The sequence below is a fragment of the Aulonocara stuartgranti genome, assembly GCF_965226115.1.
Source record: "Aulonocara stuartgranti genome assembly, chromosome: 23".
NCBI classification, from domain to species: Eukaryota; Metazoa; Chordata; class Actinopteri; order Cichliformes; family Cichlidae; genus Aulonocara; species Aulonocara stuartgranti.
This window is the reverse complement of record NC_138958.1, coordinates 44,232,300-44,256,581: the sequence shown is the minus strand read 5'-3', so window position 1 is coordinate 44,256,581 and position 24,282 is coordinate 44,232,300. Positions and strand designations below refer to the sequence as shown.

The 24,282-nt window shown below is 43.6% G+C and overlaps 2 protein-coding genes across 2 annotated transcripts in view; both read right to left on the bottom strand.

Annotated features, from left to right (window-relative positions):
• LOC309701496 (NLR family CARD domain-containing protein 3-like) overlaps positions 1-24,282 on the bottom strand; it is a 391,901-nt gene that overhangs the window by 295,810 nt on the left and 71,809 nt on the right. The window lies entirely within an intron of this gene.
• LOC309700192 (NLR family CARD domain-containing protein 3-like) lies at positions 12,348-19,048 on the bottom strand (the record flags this gene model as incomplete). The annotated part of the gene is made up of 3 exons (XM_082523640.1): positions 12,348-12,525; positions 12,605-14,375; positions 18,775-19,048. The coding sequence occupies 3 exons, from the start codon at positions 19,046-19,048 to the stop codon at positions 12,348-12,350; spliced, it is 2,223 nt and encodes a 740-aa protein (XP_082379766.1).

Here is a 24,282-nt window from a genome sequence, read left to right as displayed (position 1 = left end):
CAGGAAGCCAATGAAGGGAAGCCAAAACAGGAGAAATCTGCTCTCTCTTTCTAGTCCCTGTCAGGACTCTTGCTGCAGCATTTTGGATTAGCTGAAGGCTTTTCAGCGAGTTTTTTGGACATCCTGATAATAATGAATTACAGTAGTCCAGCCTGGAAGTAATAAATGCATGAACTAGTTTTTCAGCATCACTCTGAGTCAAAGCTGCTATGATGACGTTACACCCCATTTTAACATCACCGCTGTCGGAATTAGAATCAAACTTGGACATAAATCAGCGTGATGAGAACTATACCTCCAAAGGTCGGGTAGGCCAGAAGTAAACGGCTATGAAATGGGACGGTCTAGCCTTCAGATTAGCATCACCGCTGTCTCGATGGAGTTTAATAAACTCAGCTGTCTGCTCCTTGCTATCTAAAATATAACAGGACACTGGAGTAAACTCTCGACCATCTCACACTTCTGCTTAATCAGTTTTCTGTTTGACGTTTATTCAGCTGTGTGAAAACCACCCGGGGGATTAATAAAGTGGCTTGCAAAAGTATTCGGTCCCCTTGAACATTTCCCCATTTTGTCACATTACAGCCACAAACACGAATCATTTTTTATTGGACTTCCAGGTGAAAGACCAACACAAAGTGGTGCACACGTGAGAAGTGGAACGAAAATCATACATGATTCCAAACATTTTGTACAAATAAATAACTGCAAAGTGGGGTGTGTGTAATTATTCAGCCCCTGAGTCAATACTTTGTAGAACCAGCTTTTGCTGCAGTTCCAGCTGCCAGTCTTTTAGGGTCTGTCTCTACCAGCTTTGCACATCTACAGACTGAAATCTTTGCCCATTCTTCTTTGCAAAACAGCTCCAGCTCAGTCAGATTAGATGGGCAGCGTTTGTGAACAGCAGTTTTCAGATCTTGCCACAGACTCCTGATTGGATTTAGATCTGGACTTTGACTGGGCCGTTCTAACACATGGATATGTGTTGTTTTAAACCACTCCATTGTTGCCCTGGCTTTATGTTTAGGGTCGTTGTCCTGCTGGAAGGTGAAGCTCCGCCCCAGTCTCAAGTCTTTTGCAGACTCCAAGAGGGTTTCTTCCAAGATTGCCCTGTATTTGGCTCCATCCATCTTCCCATCAACTCTGACCAGCTTCCCTGTCCCTGCTGAAGAGAAGCACCCCCAGAGCATGATGCTGCCACCACCATATTTGACAGTGGGGATGGTGTGTTCAGAGTGATGTGCAGTGTTAGTTTTCCACACATAGCGTTTTGCATTTTGGTCTCATCTGACCAGAGCAGCTTCTTCCACATGTTTGCTGTGTCCCCCACATGGCTTGTGGCAAACTGCAAACGGGACTTCTTATGGTTTTCTGTTAACAATGGCTTTCTTCTTGCCACTCTTCCATAAAGGCCAACTTTGTGCAGTGCACCACTAATAGTTGTCCTATGCACAGATTCCCCCACCTGAGCTGTAGATCTCTGCAGCTCGTCCAGAGTCACCATGGGCCTCTTGGCTGCATTTCTGATCAGCGCTCTCCTTGTTCGGCCTGTGAGTTTAGGTGGACAGCCTTGTCTTGGTAGGTTTACAGTTGTTCCATACTTCTTCCATTTCTCAATGATGGCTTGAACAGTAGTGATGTGACGTTCTGTATCGAGGCTTCGAAGCGTGTGTCGAGTAATGGAGGGGGCGTTTCCGCGAAGCGCGTATCGAGGCTTGCTTCATTTATGGGAGGAGCTGAAAATGATGACGTCCGAAGCCTCGCTGTCCGGCTGTACCACGTGACTGGTTCAGGAAGCGGTTCAAACTTTGCCGCGAGCTATGACAGCGATATAAACCCCTCAGACCCCATTCAAAATGTGGGCGTTTGATGGAGAGTTGCGGTTAGTGAGAGTTAGAGACAGTTTGGAAAAAAAAGAAATCGCCTACGACCTGCCACAGTGGAGAAACTGTTGTTTTTAAATAAAAACCAATGATGTGTCCCCTAAACACTAATCACTAGGGGTGCAACGATATTCGTATCGATATTGAACCGTTCGATACAGTGCTTTCGGTTCGGTACGCATATGTATCGAACAATACAAAATTTGTAATTTATTTTATCAACTTTCCTTCTGACGATGCTGTCTGTGTTGAGCGCTCAGTGAATCTGCGTTCGACTACTCCGCCTAGGCTGTACTGTCCAGCGCAGATCCACTGAGCGCTCAACACAGACAGCATCGTCAGAAGGAAGAGCGCAGGGCAAGCTAGCGAGACAGAAGTTAAGCACTCCTTGCAACTTGGACCTCGCCCACCCTCATTCAGATCTGGCATTTGGAATTATTTTGGTTTTCATGTGACGTATGACCCTGAAGGTAAGCGAGTCATGGACTAAAGTAAAACAGTATGTTGGATGTGCCATGCAATGCTCAATTACATGGGTGGGAGCTAGTGTGTTAGCGCAGTTAGCTCGTTAATGTGTTGGCCGTCTAGCCCCATGCACGGGGCGATCGGCGGTAGCTTGTTAACGGAGATTTGCCGTGTTGTGGCGTTAAGGTCATTTCAACAAGATTAACCTGAAAGCACTAGTGGGAACACAACGAATATGACTGCACATTTACACCGACATTATCCTAGTGCAAAGACAAAGATGAGTGATTCCTCAATCAGATACAGGGCTCGCAATATCGCTAGCCCGACGTCCCGGGGCTAGCGATTTTTTTCAGTCGGGCTACCAAAATCTATCTCTGCCCTGCCCGTCGGGCTATTGTAGGAAGGAAAAATATATGTCAATGCTTTTGCATTCTTTCGGAAATGTAGCTGGGTAATTATGTCATTGGCATCGGTGAGCCACTGTCAATATGTGACATATTGAAATCGCGTTTGAATTTGCGCTTGTTTTTTTGCTTTCACTTTGCAATCGTGCAACTGTGTATAGAGAGCGACAGCACTGATCTGTGAGTGATGATAATTTGTGCACCAATTCCTCTGACATTGTCTTATTAATCGTTAGCTTACTATGCAAACATGACAAGTGAAATCTCCCGCAGCAAGCTTAAACATGTGAGAAGTTGATCGCGCAGAGAATCGCTGAGCTTATGTGAGTGCGCGTGTAAAAGCAGCAGAATATATATTTTAGTTCTGCTGAGCCAAATAAGACAGGTCAGGGTGAAGAAGTGACAGCCAAAGAAAAGCTTACCACAAAACGGAGAAGTTATGACAAATCAGACTATAAGGCAAAAAGAAAGTGCAGCTTTATGGTTTCATGGACAAAAGAATTTCTGTGGCTGCAATATGACGAGCTATATAACCAGGGCTGCACATAAGTGGTGCGCATTCTCTGTCAAAATAAAAAACACGCACAAGGGTTAGGGTTAAATTTAAAAACTGTACTTTTGAGTTAAAATATATATTTATAATTTTAATAAATGACAAATTAAAAAGGCATGAACATTTTTTTTGTATCGAAAAAATATCGAACCGTGACACCAAAGTATCGAACCGAACCGTGAATTTTGTGTATCGTTGCACCCCTACTAATCACTGTCCTTGCCTCAATGTTACAAAAGCACAACCACTGTCCACACCTCACCTCACAGTATATGATCATTTCCATTTTAGGCATTTCCAAATAATCATTTTCCATACTGCCAGCATAAATATACACAGTATACTGCCATCACTACAATATACATGTTTTACACACTCCTTTTGTTGTTGACATTCACAGGCTGTGTGCAAAATGCCACACTCTTCAAATTCATGCCAACTAATATTTTTACGTCCAGTAGGTGTCCTGCTAGAGCAAATGAAGCTTCAAGAAGCTTCGCGTTGGGGTGAACCAATTGGATGAAAAGCTTCAGTGCTTCATGAGGCTTCATCTGCCCATCACTATTGAACAGTGCTCCGTGGGATGTTCAAGGCTTGGGAAATCTTTTTGTAGCCTAAGCCTGCTTTAAATTTCTCAATAACTTTATCCCTGACCTGTCTGCTGTGTTCTTTGGACTTCATGGTGTTGTTGCTCTCAATATTCTCTTAGACAACCTCTGAGGCCGTCGCAGAGCAGCTGTATTTGTACTGACATTAGATTACACACAGGTGCACTCTATTTAGTCATTAGCACTCATCAGGCAACGTCTATGGGCAACTGACTGCACTCAGACCAAAGGGGGCTGAATAATTACACACACCCCACTTTGCAGTTATTTATTTGTAAAAAATGTTTGGAGTCATGTATGATTTTCATTCCACTTCTCATGTGTACACCAGTTTGTGTTGGTCTTTCACGTGGAATTCCAATAAAATTGATTCATGTTTGTGGCTGTAACGTGACAAAATGTGGGAAAGTTCAAGGGGACCGAATACTTTTGCCACTGTAAAGGTTTATTTTGTCTAATCTAATCTAATAACTTTAATCTCAGCCAAACTGATTTACTCAGGAACAAATAAAACACTGAAAAAAGTCAAACAATAACATTTTTAGGTTGTCTAAGTCACTTATATATTACGTTTAACCTGAGTAGCGAAAGACCGCGGTGATCTGAACATGATGTGCCGGGAGTTTGCTGTTCTCGGCGGCTCTACTGACCCTCGAGCTCTCGGCTAGCTATCGAGCTGGTGGGTAACAGACGTCTCAGAAACGTCGGAGCACTTTTGCAAATATGCGATATCTTGATAAACTGAGCAGATATTTAAAGTTTACACAGCTACATTCTCACCTGAAAATATGTTAAAAGTTTATTTTGTGACCCAGAAAGAGTAATAAGAGTAATATTGAAAACTTAGTAGCGACCGCCATTGCCGGAAAGTGGAATTGGATGGGCCACGCTATGAATTCTGGGATATGGTGGGCCACGAAGGACACACCCGACCCATCCTTTAATTTTGGGGAAAAAGAGGACGCATTGGTCGGCTGCATTCAGAGGAGTCTATGAATTTGGACAGCCTTCATCGTGTCGCTGTGACGTAATCGGTCTACAAATGCGTCCTCAGGAGGATGCAGCCCATGAATTTTGACACCCCCTATGTTTACTACTGCATAGACACATTGAATTTCCAACACAAGGAAACGACTTTTTGGATAATGTTTTCACCACCCAGAGAGGAGATTACAAAGCCCCCCACCCACTTTGGTGCCTCTGATCACATCACTGTTATGCTAATGCCAGCATACAGGCCCCTGGTCAAAGTCACTAAACCAGTTCGTAAGCAGGTACGTGTGTGGCCAGAAGGACCTGCAATACTGCTTTTCCACCACAGACTGGGAGATCCTTAAACAGGCCGCCACACATGACAACACCACAGACCTGCAGGAATATACAGAAACTGTCATTGGCTACATCTCAAAAGGCATCGATGAGGTCATAGAGACCACTGTCCAGGCCAATCAGAAACCATGGCTCACAGGTGAGGTCTACAGGCTCCTGAGGGTGAGAAATGCAGCCTTGAAATATTATCCAATATTATATTACATTATATTATATTATATTACATTATATCCCCTTTCACATTAGAGCCACAACAGGACCCACTAGAACATGGGAACAAGTAAAAGTGAAATATAAGAATATTCTACAGAATGGTAATATTTATCACTTATATTGCTTTTCGTCTCTTGGAAAGAGACCCTGGAATAATCTGTTTGTTCATAACAGCAACCAAGAAAAGGGCAGAGCAAAAAAGACAGGTGGTGGTCCTGCACCCCCTCGTCAACAAGTTGGTTAAGTAAATAATATCCTCACGGGAATATCGATATCTCTCTATGAGCACACTGTCGCGCTGAGCTAAAGGATCCTGTCTGTCCCGCAATATACGCTGGATTCTGAGGACTCTCCTTATCAATCTTGCACCTTCCGCAATGGGTGGCTCGCGTATACGGACAGGACATGGCTGCGACAGACTTCCCAAATCCACCTTCGCTTTTATAGCCGTGGTCTCTCATCTTGATTACACAAAGTAATTTGCAATTACTACTCTGAAATATGAATTACATCTGTAATAATCACATACATGTAATAGAATGTTAATAGTACATTTCCCTTTTTTAGGAAATGACCTGTATGTATCTGTGTGAAATCAATAAACAAACAAAGGGTTGCCGATCAATGTTTCTACTATCGATGCGTAGCCCCTGTTAAGCCACCCAGTGATCTCACATTACTTCATCCAGCTATACTAATCGTCAACAACAAGTGTGTTCGGAGTACCGGAATAGCAAGCTCAAAGTTGGCGCGATGATTTGATCTTGGATGTAGTAAGCGAGGTACGAAGAACGGACCCCAGGTAAGAACATTGTTGAGGTTTAAATTTATAATCTTAAATACTTATATGCTGATTATATTGCTTTATAAGAAAGGCCCAAATCTGAGTACACTCTGTGCCGACAGGACTGACAGGAAATTACATGCTTTCTTTTTTTTTTTTTTTTTTTTTCAAAGTCAAAGTCAACTTTATTTGTCGATTCTGCCACATGTACAGGACATACGGAGAATAGAAATTGCGTTACTCTTCAATCCCTAGATAAATAGCAAATGAACATTTAAATATATTTAAATATAAAAGTGATCAAAAAATGCAAGTAAAATAATTAAAAAGTAAAAATTTAAACAATCACAATTTTACATCTAACAAGAAAGCTATACAATATACAATATAATGGGTAAGTGACATTGAGTGCAAACCAGGCAGAGTAGTGCAAATAGGCAAATAGTGCAAATGGAGATTTAGTAGTGCACGGTAAGAGAAAGTGTAACAACAAAGTCTTATGAGGTAATGGCAGTCCAATGCTCCACAAAGTGACTGGTAACTGGTGCAGGCCAGTGAGTGAGTCAGAGAGTGTGTGTGTTTGTGTGTGTGCGACAGAGTTCAGTGAGACCGTGGAGGAGAGAGGGGAGAGGGGGCAGAATCGGGAGGGAGTTAAGCTTCCTGACAGCCTGATGGATGAAGCTGTCCTTCAGCCTGCTGGTCCTGGCCTGGAGACTCCGCAGTCTCCTCCCCGACGGCAGCAGCTTGAAGAAGCTTTGCATTGGGTGTGTGGGATCAGCCGCTATGCAAAGGGCTTTTTTAGTGAGACGGGTGCTGTAAATGTCCTGGAGGGAGGGGAGAGAGACACCAATGATCCTCTCTGCAGCTCTCACTATGCGTTGGAGGGTTCTATGACAGGACGCATTGCAGGCTCCAAACCACACAGTGATGCAGCTCGACAGGATGCTCTCGATGGTGCCTCTGTAGAAAGTGTACATGATGGGGGCTGGTGCTCCTGCTCTTCTTAGTTTGCGGAGAAAGAAGAGACGCTGCTGTGATTTCTTGGCCAGTGCTGTGGTGTTGTACGTCCAGGAGAGATCCTCTGTGATGTGCACACCCAAGAACTTGGTGCTGCTCACTCTCTCCACAGACGCTCCGTCAATGGTCAGAGGAGCATGTTGGGTGTGCATTCTCCTGAAGTCCACAACAATCTCCTTCGTCTTCTCCACATTCAGAGAGAGATTGTTGTCAGCACACCACGTGGCCAGGCGTCTCACCTCACTTCTGTAGTCGGTCTCATCCCTGTTGCTAATGAGACCCACCACCGTTGTGTCGTCCGCAAACTTGATGAAGAGGTTGGAGCTGTGTGATGGAGTGCAGTCATGGGTCAGCAGAGTGAAGAGGAGGGGGCTCAGCACACATCCCTGCGGGGCCCCCGTGTTTAAAATGATGGTGCTGGATGTATTACTGCCAACCCGTACTGCTTGAGGTCTTCCGGTGAGGAAATCCAACAGCCAGTTGCACAGTGAGGTGTTGAGCCCCAGCTGGACCAGTTTTTGAATGAGCTGTTGGGGGATTATGGTGTTGAATGCTGAACTGAAATCTATGAACAGCATTCGAACATATGAGTCATTTTTGTCCAGGTGTGTGAGTGCCGAGTGGAGTGCAGTGGAGATGGCATCATCGGTTGAGCGGTTGGGCCGATAGGCAAACTGGAAGGGATCCAGGGAGGGGGGCAGGACAGTCTTGATGTGTTTCATGACTAGTCGTTCGAAGCACTTCATCAGGATGGGAGTAAGTGCAACAGGACGGTAGTCATTAAAGCAGGAGGGAGATGACTTTTTTGGAACCGGAATGATTGTGGTGGCTTTAAAACATGTGGGGACGACAGCCTGGATGAGTGATATGTTGAAGATGTCTGTGAAGACATCAGTGAGTTCCACTGCACAGTCTCTCAGTACACGACCAGGAATGTTGTCAGGACCCGGAGCTTTACGTGCATTGATCCTGCTGAGGGATCTCCTCACGCTGTCCGGTGACAGAGTCATCACCTGGTCACCAGGAGGGGGTGGGGTCTTCTGTGCAGTGGTGCTGTTTTGGACTTCAAAGCGAGCAAAGAAAGTGTTCAGCTCGTTCAGCAGGGGGATAGTGCTATCACTTTTGCAGGCGAAAAGTGAAACTAAGCAGAGTGTTTGGTCGAAACTTAAAGTGTGTGTGATGTCTATATAAATGACTAGGCTTGCTGTTTTGTGCTTCAGACCTGGGGTTGTGTGTTCAGGTCTCCATATCCGGATATGTAAAATAAAGATAATCTTTTAAAGTAAAAAGACCACTTTTGAGCCGTGTCTTTTTGGCCATAACGAATACCAAAAGAACCGGAATTTAATAACATTAAAACCAAACAATAAATGAGCAAAGTAGTGCATGATAAATATAGATGACAAATACAAAGTGCAATATAGAAACACTGGGTAAAAAGAAATGAACAATTAAAAAGGAGGATAAAAGATGTGAGCAGTAGTTAAACAGTAGAAATAAATATATAATAAACAAATAAAAATAGATAATAAATGAAAGCCAGGTCTGAAAGGTGAGTTTGGCTTTAAAAGCATGAAAACACACTGCTGTCTTCAGGAAGGCTGCTCCAGTAACTTTCTATGCTCGCTTTGAGGCTGCAGCTAAGGACTCCAACAATGCTAGTGCTAGCGGCGCTAACGGCTGTAGACAGGAAGATACTGCCAGCACCGGAAACGTGCTCGTCATCTCCGAGCACTAAGAAAGGAGAGTCTTCAAGAGAGTGAACACCAGGAAAGCAGCAGGACCAGACGGCATCCCAGGTCGTATCCTAAGAGACTGCGCATACCAGCTAGCTCCTGTGTTCACTGAGATATTCAACATCTCTTTATCTCAGTCGGTGATCCCCACATGCTTCAAAGAGTCCATCATTGTTCCTGTCCCGAAGAAACCCCACCCTGCTTCTCTCAATGACTATCGCCCTGTAGCCCTCACCTCAGTAGTGATGAAGTGTTTTGAACGCCTGGTCAGAGACTTCATCATTTCTTCACCACCAGACACACTGGACCCACTACAGTTCGCTTACCGTCCAAATCGTTCCACAGACGATGCCATCTCTCATCTCCTCCACACATCACTTACTCACTTGGACACTAGAAGGGGGAATTATGTTAAAATGCTCTTCATAGGGGGCAGGGATAGCTCAGTAGGTAAAGTGGGCACCCCATGATCGGAAGGTCGGCGGTTCGAATCCACTTAACGGCTACCCTGAGGTACCCCTGAGCAAGGTACCGTCCCTACACACTGCTCCCCGGGCGCCTGCTTAGTGGGCTGCCCACTGCTTCACTGAGTGAATGGGTCAAATGCAGAGAAAAACAAGTAATTTCCCCATGGGGATCAATAAAGTATCCATTATTATTATTATTATTATTATAGACTACAGCTCTGCATTTAACACCATAATTCCCTCCACACTCACCACCAAGCTGGAGCATCTGGGACTCAGCTCATCTATGTGTCAGTGGATCTCCAACTTCCTAACTGGCAGACCACAGGCAGTAAGGATGGGCGGACATGTCTCAGCCTCCACCACTCTCAGCACTGGAGCCCCCTAGGGGTGTGTTCTGAGCCCCCTGCTGTACTCTCTGTACACATATGACTGTGTGGCCACTACCAGCTCCACCACCATCATCAAGTTTGCTGACGACACCGTCGTGGTGGGCCTGATCTCTGATAACAACGAGACGGCCTACCTGAAGGAGATTAGGAATCTGGAGAACTGGTGCCAGAGGAACAACCTCCTTCTAAACATCAGTAAGACAAAGGAGCTGATAGTGGACTTCAGCACTAAGCAGGAGAGGAACTACCAGACCCCCGTCATCAACGAGTGCCCAGTGGAGAGAGTGGACAACTTCAAATACCTCGGAGTTCACATCACGCAGGACCTGTCATGGTCCTGTCACATCAACACCGTGGTGAAAAAGGCCCAACAGCGTCTCTACCACCTCAGACGCTCGAGAGACTTCCTTTTTTTTTTTTTTTGTCCCGTTTGGATCTTTAGCCATCAGAATTGTTGTCTTAAGGCCAAGAAAGATGCCAAGCGGATTTATTTTACCAAGTGGATCATCATGGGCTTGCCATATTGGTCCATTTGATTGACCTTTATTATAATTATGAATTTATTTTATTTTCAGTTGCTACAAACGGGACAGACATGACTGTGGGATAGGACAGGGGGAAAGAATGAAAGAAAGAGAGGGAGAGAAAAAAAGAAAACCAAAGGGGAGAAGAGACGGTGAGAAGGGGGGGAAGAGAGAAAAAAACAAACAAACAAAAAAAACAAAACTCCTGGGTCACCTGTATGGAGAAAAAAAAACAGAGGAGAAAGCAAACAACAAAGAGCAACATAATAAGAAAAAAAAAGCACCATCACAATAAACTAGCTAGCAGTAGATATCGATAGTTACTAAATAATAAACGATATTGTGCAGCACGCAAGATAGACAGCGCACAGTGTGCTTTGAGGCAGCAGCCAAGAAAGCTGTAGTCCGCGTCTATGAATACCCATGTGTACACCTGTGTGCATACCTGTGTGGATCAGCATGCTTGCATTCCAAAGGTTTCTCCATGTAATGATCTGCTAGGGAGTGTGGGGAGCCACAGCCCTGTCCTCTATGGTATCAAGCAGGTATGGAGGAGATCAAAACTCCAGACATCCAGAGGCCCCCAGAACACAAGAGACCAAGGAAGACCCACAGAGGGGCAGCCGCGCCACTGTCCCAGTAAGAGCTAAGGAGAGTCCCAGATGAGGGCTCATTCAGCAGCCGCGGAGCAGAAGCCAGGGGGAGTTGCAGTGACGCGCCCGTGAGCTCCGCCGGCAGCCAGCTGTGCCTGAGTGACCGAGCCCCAGGCCGAGAGGCCGGGGGCACCCCACCTCCGAAGTGGCCCGAGCGAGCCGCCAAGGAGTGAGCCGGTGTGTACCCGGACGCCGCTTGAGAGACTTCCAACTGCCCTCCAAGGTGCTCAGGAACTTTTACTCGTGCACCATAGAGAGCATCCTGACGGGAAACATCTTAACCTGGTTCGGGAACAGCACCATGCAGGACAGACGAGCTCTACAGAGGGTTGTGCGATCAGCTGAGCGCACCATCCGCTCTGAGCTCCCTGACCTGCACTCAATCTACAGCAGGCGGTGCTGGACCAAGGCCAGGAAGATGGTGAAGGACCTCAGCCATCCCAACAACAGACTGTTCTCTCTGTTGAGGTCAGGAAAGCGATTCCGCTCCCTGAAGACCAACACAGAGAGACTGAGGAGGAGCTTCTTCCCGCAGGCGATACGGTCTCTCAATCACACCCCCACACAGTACTGACCCACACATACAGTTCTTACACACACACTGGACATTCTGGACATTGTTTTCACTTCATCACTTAAATCACTTTAAGCATATTTGCACTGCACAAGACATAATGTGGATTGCACAACACTGGACATTGTATTCTTCATTTCAAGCTAATACTTGTACAGCTGCTGTTATTGTGTATATATTTATTTATATTTCTTCATACATTCTTATATAGTTCTATATTGTGTATTTTGTTGTACAGTTATTTTATTTTCAACTTTAATTTATGTATTTTATCTTATTCTTTCCCAGTTAAATTTACCCTTCATTCTAATTTGTGTTGTACAGTTATTTCATTTTTAACCTTAATTTATATTTTATTCCTTCCTAGTTAAATTTACCCTTTTTAATTTTTCATATTTATTTCCTTTCTTATTCATAGCCTTTTCCTTTTTTGTTTTCTTTAGGTCACGAGCAGTTGTCCAAGCATTTCACTACATATCGTACTGTGTATGACTGTGTACGTGACAAATAAAATTTGAATTTGAATTTGAATTTGAATTTGAAAGTCATCTACATGTGGGTTTAGTTCTGACTTTAGGGACAAGTAAAAAAATAAAATAAAATAAAAACATCTGTCCAGACAACCTGACAGTCAAAAATATAAACTCAGGAACTTAAAAGGAAAATTGTGTTGACTTTGAACGTCCGCATCAAGATAAACTTACAGATTTAAGAGTCAAAAAGTGTCAAAACGTCTGTATCCTTACCTGAGAGTTTCAAGTTTACAGTCAGGACTCTTTAGTCCAACACACAGCAAATCCAATTCTGAATCCTGCAGTTTGTTCGAGCTCAGGTCCAGCTCTCTCAGATGATTGGATGGGGAGCTGAGAATTTCAGACAAAGCTTCAAAGCTTCTTTTTGAGAGTTTACAATCTCTCAGCCTGAGGAAGAATAACAATGGAGACATATTCTTTTATTCATCTAGCATTATTAAACATATTTGTTCATAGATTCACTTACAGCACTTTCTTGGATGCTTTGACCACTGGCAGCAGCTTCAAAAATGCCTTCTCTGAACGGGAGTATTTCTTCAGGTCGAACTCATCCAGATCTGATGACAGTAAGATGAAGACCAGAGCCGACCACTGAGCAGGAGACAGTTGATCTGTGGAGAGACGTCCTGATCTCAGGGACTGTTGGATCTCCTCCACTAGAGAACGATCATCCAGTTCATTCAGACAGTGGAACAGGTTGATGCTTTTCTCTGCAGACAGTTTCCCACTGAGCTTCTTCTTGATGTACTGGACTGTTTCCTGATTGGTCTGTGAGCTACTTCCTGTCTGTGTCAGCATGCATAGAAGATCCTGATTGGTCTGCAGTGAAAGACCCAGGAGGAAGCGGAGGAACAAGTCCAGGTGTCCATTTGGACTCTCTAAGGCTTTGTCCACAGCACTCTGGTAGAAGTCTTTTACAGTAAGTGTTTTCTGGAAGATTTTAAAGCGAGGAGATTGTTTCTTAAGCAGGTTGACTCCAGAGTTGATGAAGGTCAGATAGACATGAAGAGCAGCAAAGAACTCCTGAATGCTCAGATGGACGAAACAGTAAACGACACCGGTGAACATGTGACACTCATCAGCTTTAAAGATCTGTGTGAACACTCCTGAGTACACTGAGGCTGCTCTGATATCGATGCCACACTCTGTCAGGTCTGATTTATAGAAGATCAGGTTTCCTTTCTGCAGCTGATCAAAGGCCAGTTTTCCCAGAGACTCAATGATCTTCCTGCACGACTCTGTCTCAGCTCCTCCATCATACTTGATGTCCTTCGTTTTTAGGTGAAATAGCACAAGGCGTAGGTAGAGCTCTGTGAGAGTCTTAGGCAGATCTTGACTCTCTTTGTTCTTCATGACAAACTCCAGAACTGTAGCAGTGATCCAGCAGAAGACTGGGATGTGGCACATGATGTGGAGGCTTCGTGATGTCTTGATGTGGGAGATGATGCTGCTGGCCTGCTCCGAATCTCCGAATCTCTTCCTGAAGTACTCCTCCTTCTGTGGGTCAGTGAACCCTCTGACTTCTGTCACCATGTCAACAATGTCACAAAGGATCTTATTGGCTGCTGCAGGTCGTGTGGTTATCCAGAGGCGAGCAGAGGGAAGCAGTTTCCCCCTGATGAGGTTTATCAGCAGCACATCCACTGAGGTGGACTTTCTAGGGTCAGTCAGGATTGCAGTTTTGTGGAAGTCCAGAGGAGGTCGACACTCATCCAGACCATCAAAGATGAACACAACCTGGAAGTCTTCAAAGATGTAGATTCCTGCTTTTTTGGTTTCAGTGAAGAAGTAATGAACAAGTTCCACCAAGCTGAACTTTTCCTCTTTCAGCACATTCAGCTCTCTGAAAGTGAATGGAAACATGAACTGGATGTCCTGGTTGGCTTTGTCTTCAGCCCAGTCCAGGGTGAACTTCTGTGTTAGGACTGTTTTCCCAATGCCAGCCACTCCCATTGTCAGCACTGTTCTGATTGGTTTATCTCTTCCAGGTGGGAGTTTAAAGATGTCTTCTTGTCTGATGGTTGTTTCTGGTCTGTCTGGTTTCCTGGATGCTGTTTCAATCTGTCTGACCTCATGTTCATCATTGACCTCTGCAGTCCCTCCCCCTGTGATATAGAGCTCTGTGTAGATCTGACTCAGGAGGGTCGGGTTTTCTGTTGTAGAAATCCCCTCGAGCACACACTGGAACTTCTGCTTCAGGTCTGACTTGAGTTTGAGCTGACACTCAGTGAGAATCTCTGCATGAATAAACAGCAAATGACACAAATGAGAAAACTGCATTCTGGTTACTGTGGTTATGTGTTCAGTTCACTGGACTCTTGGTGTCATGATCCGAGTGAGTCTGAGTAACTTTCCACAGCATCAGCTCTCCTCCCCTGGGTGGAGCCCTCCTCACTCCTCCCTGCTCCTCACCTGTTGCCAATTACTCCGGCAGTATTTATGAGCAGCACTCACAATGAACCTTCTCCAGATTGTGTGCTTAGCACAGTCAATTCTCTGCCTCACATTTTGTCTTGTGCTCCTCAGCTTGTTTCGCGTAACCCTCTTTTCCTGTTCCCTAGTCGGCACCTGGATACATCTTCCAACTCTCGCCATAAGTCACGCCTCAGGATTCTGCCCTGCCACTGCTGGGAAAACTCACTCTTGCAAACTGCCATCCTCAGCTGCCTGCCTCCCTGTGCACCCACATCTCACTCTGTACCCAGATTTAATTCATCTCCTCCTCCAGCTGATCTCCACCTGCAGCCACGTAACACCTCTTAGTTTTTAAATCTTGGACTCATTCACTACACTGTGGACCACTCTGATTATTATCTCCTTTGTTCCAGTGATCCTGGATAGTTTCTATTCGCCCGTTTCTGCCCCTGTTGTTCCTTTGACCTGCCTCAGCTTATGTTCTGGCCTCAGCTCTGCACTTCTCATAATACCTCGCTTGCTGTTGAATTTAGCCGTGATTCAGCTTTCTCCGTCAAGAAATCTAGTAAAATACATTTCTGTTAAAAGTCACTCAGCCTCCGTTTTTTGGTTCTGTGCTTGACTCCATTCCTTTTCATGAGCCATTGAGCCCTGACACTTGGGTTATAACTGAGGGCAGGTTTTATAGAGACACATTCGATTTAATTATGTTTATTTATACAGCACCAAATCAATACTAGCAACATTTCACATATTACATAAACAACACTATGGAGCCAGTGATGAATAAATATGTAGAATAAATGAAAGAATTTCAAGTATAAAAGTTTTTTTTATTAATTCCTCCAAATAACAACAACAGTCACCCCAATGTGCTTTATATTGTAAGATAAAGAACCTACAATAATACAACAGAAAAAACCCCAACTATCTTTTTGGGTCCTGAAAACTGAAGGCTCTGCCTCCCATTCTACTTTTAAATACTCTGTGAACAACAAGTAGGCCTGCAGAGCGAGAGCGAAGTCCTCTAATAGGGGGATATGGTACTACAAGGTCATTAAGATAAGATGGGGCCTGATTATTTAAGACCTTGTATGTGAGGAGCAGGATTTTGAATTCAATTCTGGATTTAACAGGAAGTCGATACAGGAGAAATCTGCTCTCTCTTTCTAGTCCCTGTCAGGACTCTTGCTGCAGCATTTTGGATTAACTGAAGCCTTTTCAGCGAGTTTTTAGGACTTGCTGATAATAATGAATTACAGTCATCCAGCCTTGACGTAATAAATGCATAAACTTGTCACGGCTGGGGCAGCAGTCGTGCGGTGGAGTTAAATGAGGACCCAAGTTGCAGACAGTGGTGGAGATGCGAGTGAGGTTTTATTTACAGTGAACAAACCAAGGTGAGGGCAGAACTAAACATAAACCTAAACTGGAAAAACTACAGTGGCTTGCAAAAGTATTCGGCCCCCTTGAACTTTTCCACATTTTGTCACATTACAGCCACAAACATGAATCAATGTTAGTGGAATTCCAGGTGACAGACCAACACAAAGTGGTGCACACGTGAGAAGTGGAACGAAAATCATACATCATTCCAAACATTTTGTACAAATAAATAACTGCAAAGTGGGGTGTGCGTAATTATTCAGCCCCCTGAGTCAATACTTTGTAGAACCAGCTTTTGCTGCAGTTCCAGCTGCCAGTCTTTTAGGGTCTGTCTCTACCAGCTTTGCACATCTACAGACTGAAATCTTTGCCCATTCTTCTTTGCAAAACAGCTCCAGCTCAGGCAGATTAGATGGGCAGCGTTTGTGAACAGCAGTTTTCAGATCTTGCCACAGATTCTGGATTGGATTTAGATCTGGACTTTGACTGGGCCGTTCTAACACATGGACATGTTTTGTTTTAAACCATTCCATTGTTGCCCTGGCTTTATGCTCAGGGTCGTTGTCCTGCTGGAAGGGGAACCTCCGCCCCAGTCTCAAGTCTTTTGCAGACTCCAAGAGGTTTTCTTCCAAGATTGCCCTGTATTTGGCTCCATCCATCTTCCCATCAACTCTGACCAGCTTCCCTGTCCCTGCTGAAGAGAAGCACCCCCAGAGCATGATGCTGCCACCACCATATTTGACAGTGGGGATGGTGTGTTCAGAGTGATGTGCAGTGTTAGTTTTCCACCACACATAGCGTTTTGCATTTTGAACAATAAGTTCCATTTTGGTCTCATCTGACCTGAGCACCTTCTTCCACATGTTTGCTGTGTCCCCCACATGGCTTGTGGCAAACTGCAAACGGGACTTCTTATGGTTTTCTGTTAACAATGGCTTTCTTCTTGCCACTCTTCCATAAAGGCCAACTTTGTGCAGTGCACGACTAATAATTCCCCCACCTGAGCTGTAGATCTCTGCAGCTCGTCCAGAGTCACCATGGGCCTCTTGGCTGCATTTCGGATCAGCACTCTCCTTGTTCGGCCTTGTTCGATTACACACAGGTGCACTCTATTTAGTCATTAGCACTCATCAGGCAACGTCTATGTGCAACTGACTGCACTCAAACCAAAGGGGGCTGAATAATTACGCACACCCCACTTTGCAGTTATTTATTTGTAAAAAATGTTTGGAGTCATGTATGATTCTCATTCCACTTCTCACGTGTACACCGCTTTGTGTTGGTCTTTCACCTGGAATTCAAATAAAACTGATTCATGTTTGTGGCTGTAATGTGACAAAATGTGGAAAAGTTCAAGGGGGCCGAATACTTTTGCCACTGTAACAGACAAACCTGAAAACATAAGGACAGCAGGGAATACACAGAGATGACACAAAGAAGGCTGGATAGAGAGACGAGTAGTAACACTGATTAACACAGTAATGCAGACGACACAACGAGGAACACAGGCAGACACATACTATAAATACACACAAGGTAATGAGGGAATGACACACAGGAGGGGAGCACAGCTGATCCTAATTCACAAGACGAGACACAAACCTTCAAAGTAAAACAGGAAACAGACTGTTTTACAACACAAACTCGGGGACACGAACAGAACACAGAGGAAAGACACAGGTAGAGATCAACCTAAGAACTAATACAAAATCAGAATTAACACAAAGTACACAAGGTGATACCAAAAATGAAACAAAACGCTGAACGACCCAGGACCATGACAGAACTAGTTTTTCAGCGTCACTCTGAGACAGGATATTTCTAACTTTAGAGATGTTGCACAAATGGAAGAAAGCAGTCTTGCATATTTGTTTAATATGTGCGTTGAAGGACATGTCCTGGTCAAAAATGACTCCAAGGTTCCTCACAGCGTTACTGGAGGCCAAGGTAATGCCATCCAGAGTAAGAATCTGCTTAGATACCATATTTCTAAGATTTTCAGGGCCGAGTACAATAACCTCAGTTTGATCTGAATTAAGAAGCAGAAAGTTAGCGGCCATCCAGGTCTTTATGTCTTTAAGACATTCCTGCAGTTTAACTAACTGGTGTGTGTTATCTGACTTCATGGACAGATGGAGCTGGGTATCATCTGCATAGCAGTGTAAATGTATGCTATGTCTTCTAATGATGCTGCCTAAGGGAAGCTTGGTAACGGGAGCGTTGCCAGCAGAAGGCTGAAGTGGAATCTCCAAGAAAGCTGCAGAAGAAAAAACATGAGCTGAAATGGTGGATTTCAGTCATATAAGGAGAACTGTGGCTTTCCTCCAACCTTTGACCAATCACCTTAGTGTCCTGTTTATCAACCATAATAAAAAGCATTTACTGTCTGGGCATTTTTTTGTTTGGGTCTCCAAACAGCAGAAAGAAATGGCAGCCATTTTTTTTAACTTTACCTTCAACTGGTAAATAGATTTAAGAGAAAGCACTTTGATCATATTTGTGACGTGTCCCAAACTGTTGTTGTCGCCTCATTTATGTTGATAAAACAGCTCTAAAACCAATCTGACAATATAAATCTGTAAAATGGGCAGAAAACCTGCTGCTGGTCCCATTTTAATCAAACCAACCCAAAGAGCAGATATTCATGTGTACACAGGAGGTTATTTGTGCAGATGCATAAAACACAAACTGTTGGCTTTCTGCAGTCTCTCACTCCTGAAAGTGTTGGCAAGTGTTTTGGATTTATTATTTATATGGATTTTAATGGCACCTGTGTAATGTTAACTAAGGTTTTTATTGTTTATGTATTTTTTGTTTAGTCATTCCCTGACTTACCTGTGGGTTCTGGGATGGTTTTATTTAAATTCTCCAACAGATCATTCCTGTTTAACCTCCCCAAAAGATTTTTAGCAACTTCAAAAGTGTTGATAGAGTAGGTATCAAACATCAGATCCACTATGTCCGTCCTCTCTGCATTCTCCAGTTCACTCTCTGGGATTGCTGGTAAACCTTCTACAGACCCGTTCTTCAGATGCCACTTAAATTCTTCAAAGTCATCACGTCCCAAATCCTTCAAAGTCCCCAGAAGGATTTCTTTAGGTGTCGTCATCTTTTACCCTGTAAGGACCCGATAAACAAAGACTGTAACAACAGCTGGAGAGGTAATTGTCTGATTTATCAGAATTTAACTTGATTCTAACAGCAGTTCATCACAATAAATTTCTAAGGCTCAGAATGCAACAAAATTGCACATGAAGAAGCACATAGAGAAGTATCCAAGTAACACTTTGCTACAATATAAAACAAACTATTATAAATAAAGAAAATATATAAACTAAATATATACACTACCCGTCAAACGTTTTAGAACAGCCCAATTTTTCCAGTGTTTTTGTCACGGTTTGCGAGCCGTGTGTAAATTATTAAAGGACCCTTTATGCAGGCAGCTCAGATGCAAGTGAGTTTATTCATCACATGGTGATACAAACAGAAATGGCGAAGGTGAGCATGGAAACTAAGCAAAAACCTAAACTGGGAAAACTAACAGTACACGAATATGAAGAATTACACGAAGGGAAGACGAAAACACGGAACACAAGGGGTGGGAGCAAAGCACCACAACACATCACTATATAGTAGTGATGGGTCCAGCAACACTGATGCACCGACGCTTGTATCAAGCTCACAGAGCGAAACCTGTATCGGTGCGTGTGTCGCTTTAAGAAAAAGTCACGTGATCGATACAGCTGCTGTATCGCTCATTACCAACGCGCTAAACTGTGTTTAAAAGGTACCGCATCTGCATCTGTCAATGGGATGAGTCGCCACCAAAAAACCCCCCAAAAAACCAAAATTACTCTCGCAAAGATAAAAAAAACAAAAAAAAAAACATCTCTCCATAACAAAATTGAGCTTGAAAGAAAAAAAAATGTTTCTGCTGTGTGGGATCATTTTGATCTTTTAACTGCAAATAAGGGAATAGTTTGTCTGTCTTTGTTTCAGTGTAATCTATCAGAATAGGAAAAACAGCAATGTGACTTGCAGTGTAAATTATTTATTTTCTATTCTGCTGAGCTTTGTTACACAATCAAAAGCACCTCCTCAGTGTTCAGGCATTACAGAACCAAACATGAAAATGAGGAGACAAACACACCGAGAATGAACACAGGTCGGCCTATATTGACACTGAACTGCTTTATCATCATTTTTTAATTAACATGCGTTTTATTATTTTGAAATCAAGCACCTAGGAAGTCTGTTCTGGACCATGCAGTCCTGAGTTTTATTATAACGGACTGCCAACCCCTTAGTATTGTGGAGAGTGTCGGAGAGAAACATTCCAAGATCAGAGGATCCTTTAACGTACTGGGGGAACAGGAAGACATCTTATCTGAACCTTTTCCACCTGGCTTTACAGTTTTTGTGTACCCCAGCTTCATCTGTGCCTCTGAATTTTCCAAAGCTGGGGAAATGCACCTTAGAACACACATGCATCAACACTACAATGAGCGGGCGGAGGGAGGTTTTGGAGTCTTCTCACACCCCCGTTCTCTGCGACAGGCACGTGCAGAGGGGGGGGGGGGGCTAGAGGGGCTTGAGCACCCGCCCCTTTCCTGATGGGTGCCCAAGGTGCCCTTTTGTTGAGGCAACTTTAAAAAAAAAAAAAAGTATTATTTTTTTTTAATGTGTGCGTGCGTGCGGAGTCCTGTCTGTGCCCTTCAACAATAATATTTAACTATTAATCACAGTTTTGCTAAATAAAAGGATCTGGCTTGCATCTGTCACATGATCACATTTAACCAATGATCGCCCTCGACGGCAGAACGCGCTGGTTACGAGCCGGGAACGAGCTCACAAAGAGCACGCGCATTTTTTGCGGTCCGGAGCTGTAAGAGAAACACAAGTTAACTCAGAGACACAGACTGATGCGACAAACCCAGTAAGTAGGTGTACAGCGTACACTGTAGTGTGTAGCACACAGGAGTATTAGCTTATTACGTACACGTTGGTAAGTTGTCTTGTGGCAATTTGACGAACTGAAACAAACGAGCGTGCTGTGTGTGCAACAGCGTGACAAACATTACCTGTCCTTTTATTAACTGCACATGTAGTGCTGGTCATAGCTGCTGGCTACCTGTGTAAGGCTGTCATGGGTCTGTAGCTCTGTCACCGTTTTAGTGAACATATTTAGTTTTAAAGTAAGTTACAGAGCATTTCCTGCCCTTCTGGGGGGATTATATTTCACTAAAAAACGATCTAATATACATGTCCACATAATTATGCATTATTATAATTATAATATATTAAAAACACACTGTATTTTAAAGAACATACATTAAGATGCAGATTATATTAGATTTATATTTTAAATAAGACAAAATTTGGATTTTACAGCAGTAAAATGATTGTATCTCTATACATGTAATAAGCTTTGCCCTGCACAGAGTGGATAGTGAAACAAATGGAATCATCATAAATACATTATTTCATATTTATTACTTCCCCCTCCTCATTGCTTTATTATTGTAGCTCTAGTAATAAATAATAATGTAAGGATTCTGGATCAGCACCATGATGCCCATAGTATATACAGTATTCTGAAGAAGGTCTAAAATGTCACTGTGTGTTGCACCAAAATATTTAAGTAATTATCAGTTTTAGTTCTTAGAGTGTACCTCAAAGCACACTGTGTTCTGTTGATCTTATGTGCTGCACAATAATGTTTAATATTTAGTATTTACTGTTATATTACTATATATCATTGTGATGTTGTTTATTGTATTGCTCTCGTTTTCTTCTGCTTGTTTTCTTTTTTCTTTCTCAACAGGTGATCCAGGTGATTGATGTATGTGTGTGTGTGTGTATATATATATATATATATTTTTTTTTTTTTTGTCTGCTTATTTAGTTGGTTTTTGTTTTTTTGCCCTTTATCCCTGTCCCAGGACACAGCTGGGAGTGATTGACAAGATGAGACAGAGGAAACGCAAACTAAACACACTGACATGAGACACGGACCTTCACCACAAAGCAGTAAATACATAGACTGAGGCTACGTCCACACGTACACGGGTATTTTTGAGAACGGAGATTTTCCGTTTTTGTTTTCAAAAATAATCCCGTCCACACGTAAAGGCAGAAATGAAGGAAAACACTGCTAGGAACATGCCAAAGCAACAGGTGGAGATATATTCCTAACCGTGCAGAAATGCTGGCCAATCAGAAGTCTAGAAGCCTCGGTGGGAAAAAGTAAACAAAGCTGGGGCATAGAAGGAGAACCGAGTCGTATGTGTGGAGGGACAGTAACTGTGTGTATATGTAATCATTTAAACACTGCAGAAAGTACAATTAACACTAATAGTATAATAATAGTACCTGAATTGTATGGAGCCCCTCTGATGACATGGTCCAAAAATAAATAAATTGTGGCCACAAAATACCCTCGAAATACTATTTTCGAGAGCACGAAATGGGTATAACGTGGCAACGAATTACGCATTTGTGGCAACATCATATTGATACAATTCCTGGACAGCTGCGTAGAGACACAAGCATGAGAGTAGGCTAAACATATACACCGTGGACAGAGACGGTATGAGTGAGTTTTATTTTAGGCTGGGAATGAGCTACAATGCATTTTGAAAAGCCTGCAATGCAAGGAACCATTATTACGGAGAGACATTTAAACAGGATACTGAGAGCCCAGTTGCTTTACAGGGCCTGGACGCCGGGATAGATTTTATTGTCAACCAACTGCAAGGGCCTGGGAAGGATCACGGTTATTGGTCAAGTGTTTCGTGCCCACCAACTAGCATTTCGTGCGCACGAAGTAGTATTTTGTGGCCACAATTGATTTATTTTTTGGACCATGTCATCAGAGGGGCTCCGAAGAATTGGGATACAGCCTCTGAGATAGAAAGTGTGCGACCGTGAACTCGACTCTCTTTATGACACATACACACACAGACACACACACAGACACTTGTTTTCAGATTTTAGTGAGGACACCAAAAAGCCTCAAAAATATCCTCAAACTCGTGAGGACGGCCATTTTGTGGGACTCTATTAGCCCACATAGTAGCATACCAACTCTTTGTCCTCACAAACATGTCTAAACAGGTACACACACACACACAGACACACACACAAACAAACAGGTTTGTCAGGTTCCTCGGCTCGTTCTCTGCGTTCAGTCCATTGAAGGTGATTATTGAGCCAATCACAGCTACAGAGCTCACTGTGACTCTTCTTCTCTCTACAGTCACACAAACAAACACACTCAGAGACTCTGACAGCAAAACTACAACAATGTGGTGTTAACACTCACCCTGCCTCAGCTCCACCGTCCTCCTGCTGCTCTGACGGAGGCTCAGCTGTTTCTCTTCCTGTTCCCACCTGCTCGGGTGGCTCCTCCCCTCTGCAGTTACAGGAAATCAGGTGTGTGTGTCTCTTGTTGAGACTGGTTCTTCCTGCTCTCTATCATCACATTGGGTGTTTCCAAATTCAGGGAGAGGATGCTTCGAATGCCACATTTGTAGGAAATTGTATCACATGGACGCGACGAAGGCTGTTCAAATTTGAAGTCTTCCAAATGCGTCCTTCATTTCCCTGAATTTGAAGGATGGGTCAGGTGTGTCCTTTGTGGCCCAACATATCCCAGGATTCATTGCGGGCCATACAGGAGATATTTTTCTGATAATGATAGTGATCGAAGTGGGAGTTAATGCAGGAGACGAACACTTTCAAATGTAAGTATATGAAAATCTGGTGGTGCAAAAGTTTTTATAGCGGGTGTGTTGTTAGGCTCTGGGCATCTGCATAGACATGTTCTTTTTTTGAGAATGTGAGGACAAACTTGAAAGAGAGACACTGTGAGAGTGGACACATCCACACTGCTGCTGCATCTGTGCTCACCACGATGGCCTCCTTCAGAGAGATGGAGGACTCACTCTGTCTTCTGGCTGATGTAAGTGTTCAGCTTTGAACAGCTGTCGTTCCAGCTGCTTTTAACTTTGTAGTTTCACATTTGTACAGACTTTATATTTTTTATAGACGTGTCATAAACCAGTCCTTAAATCATTTTCATTATCACAGATACAGTCTACACTCTGCATCATGAGCTGGTCAATATCGCAAAAGTTGTAATTCGTTTCATGTTTCATGTAAACTGCTCTGAGGTCACAGTGACACCAGCAGATGTAGTTACAGCCTCTCTGTCCCCACCATCCCGGCCCACGTAGACCGCAAAGGCCGGGTCCTCCGAAGGATGCAGCCGACGAATTGGAACACAGCTCATGTCTGACAGCAGTTTGAAGAGGAAATGGATTCTGTTCTGTTCTTCAC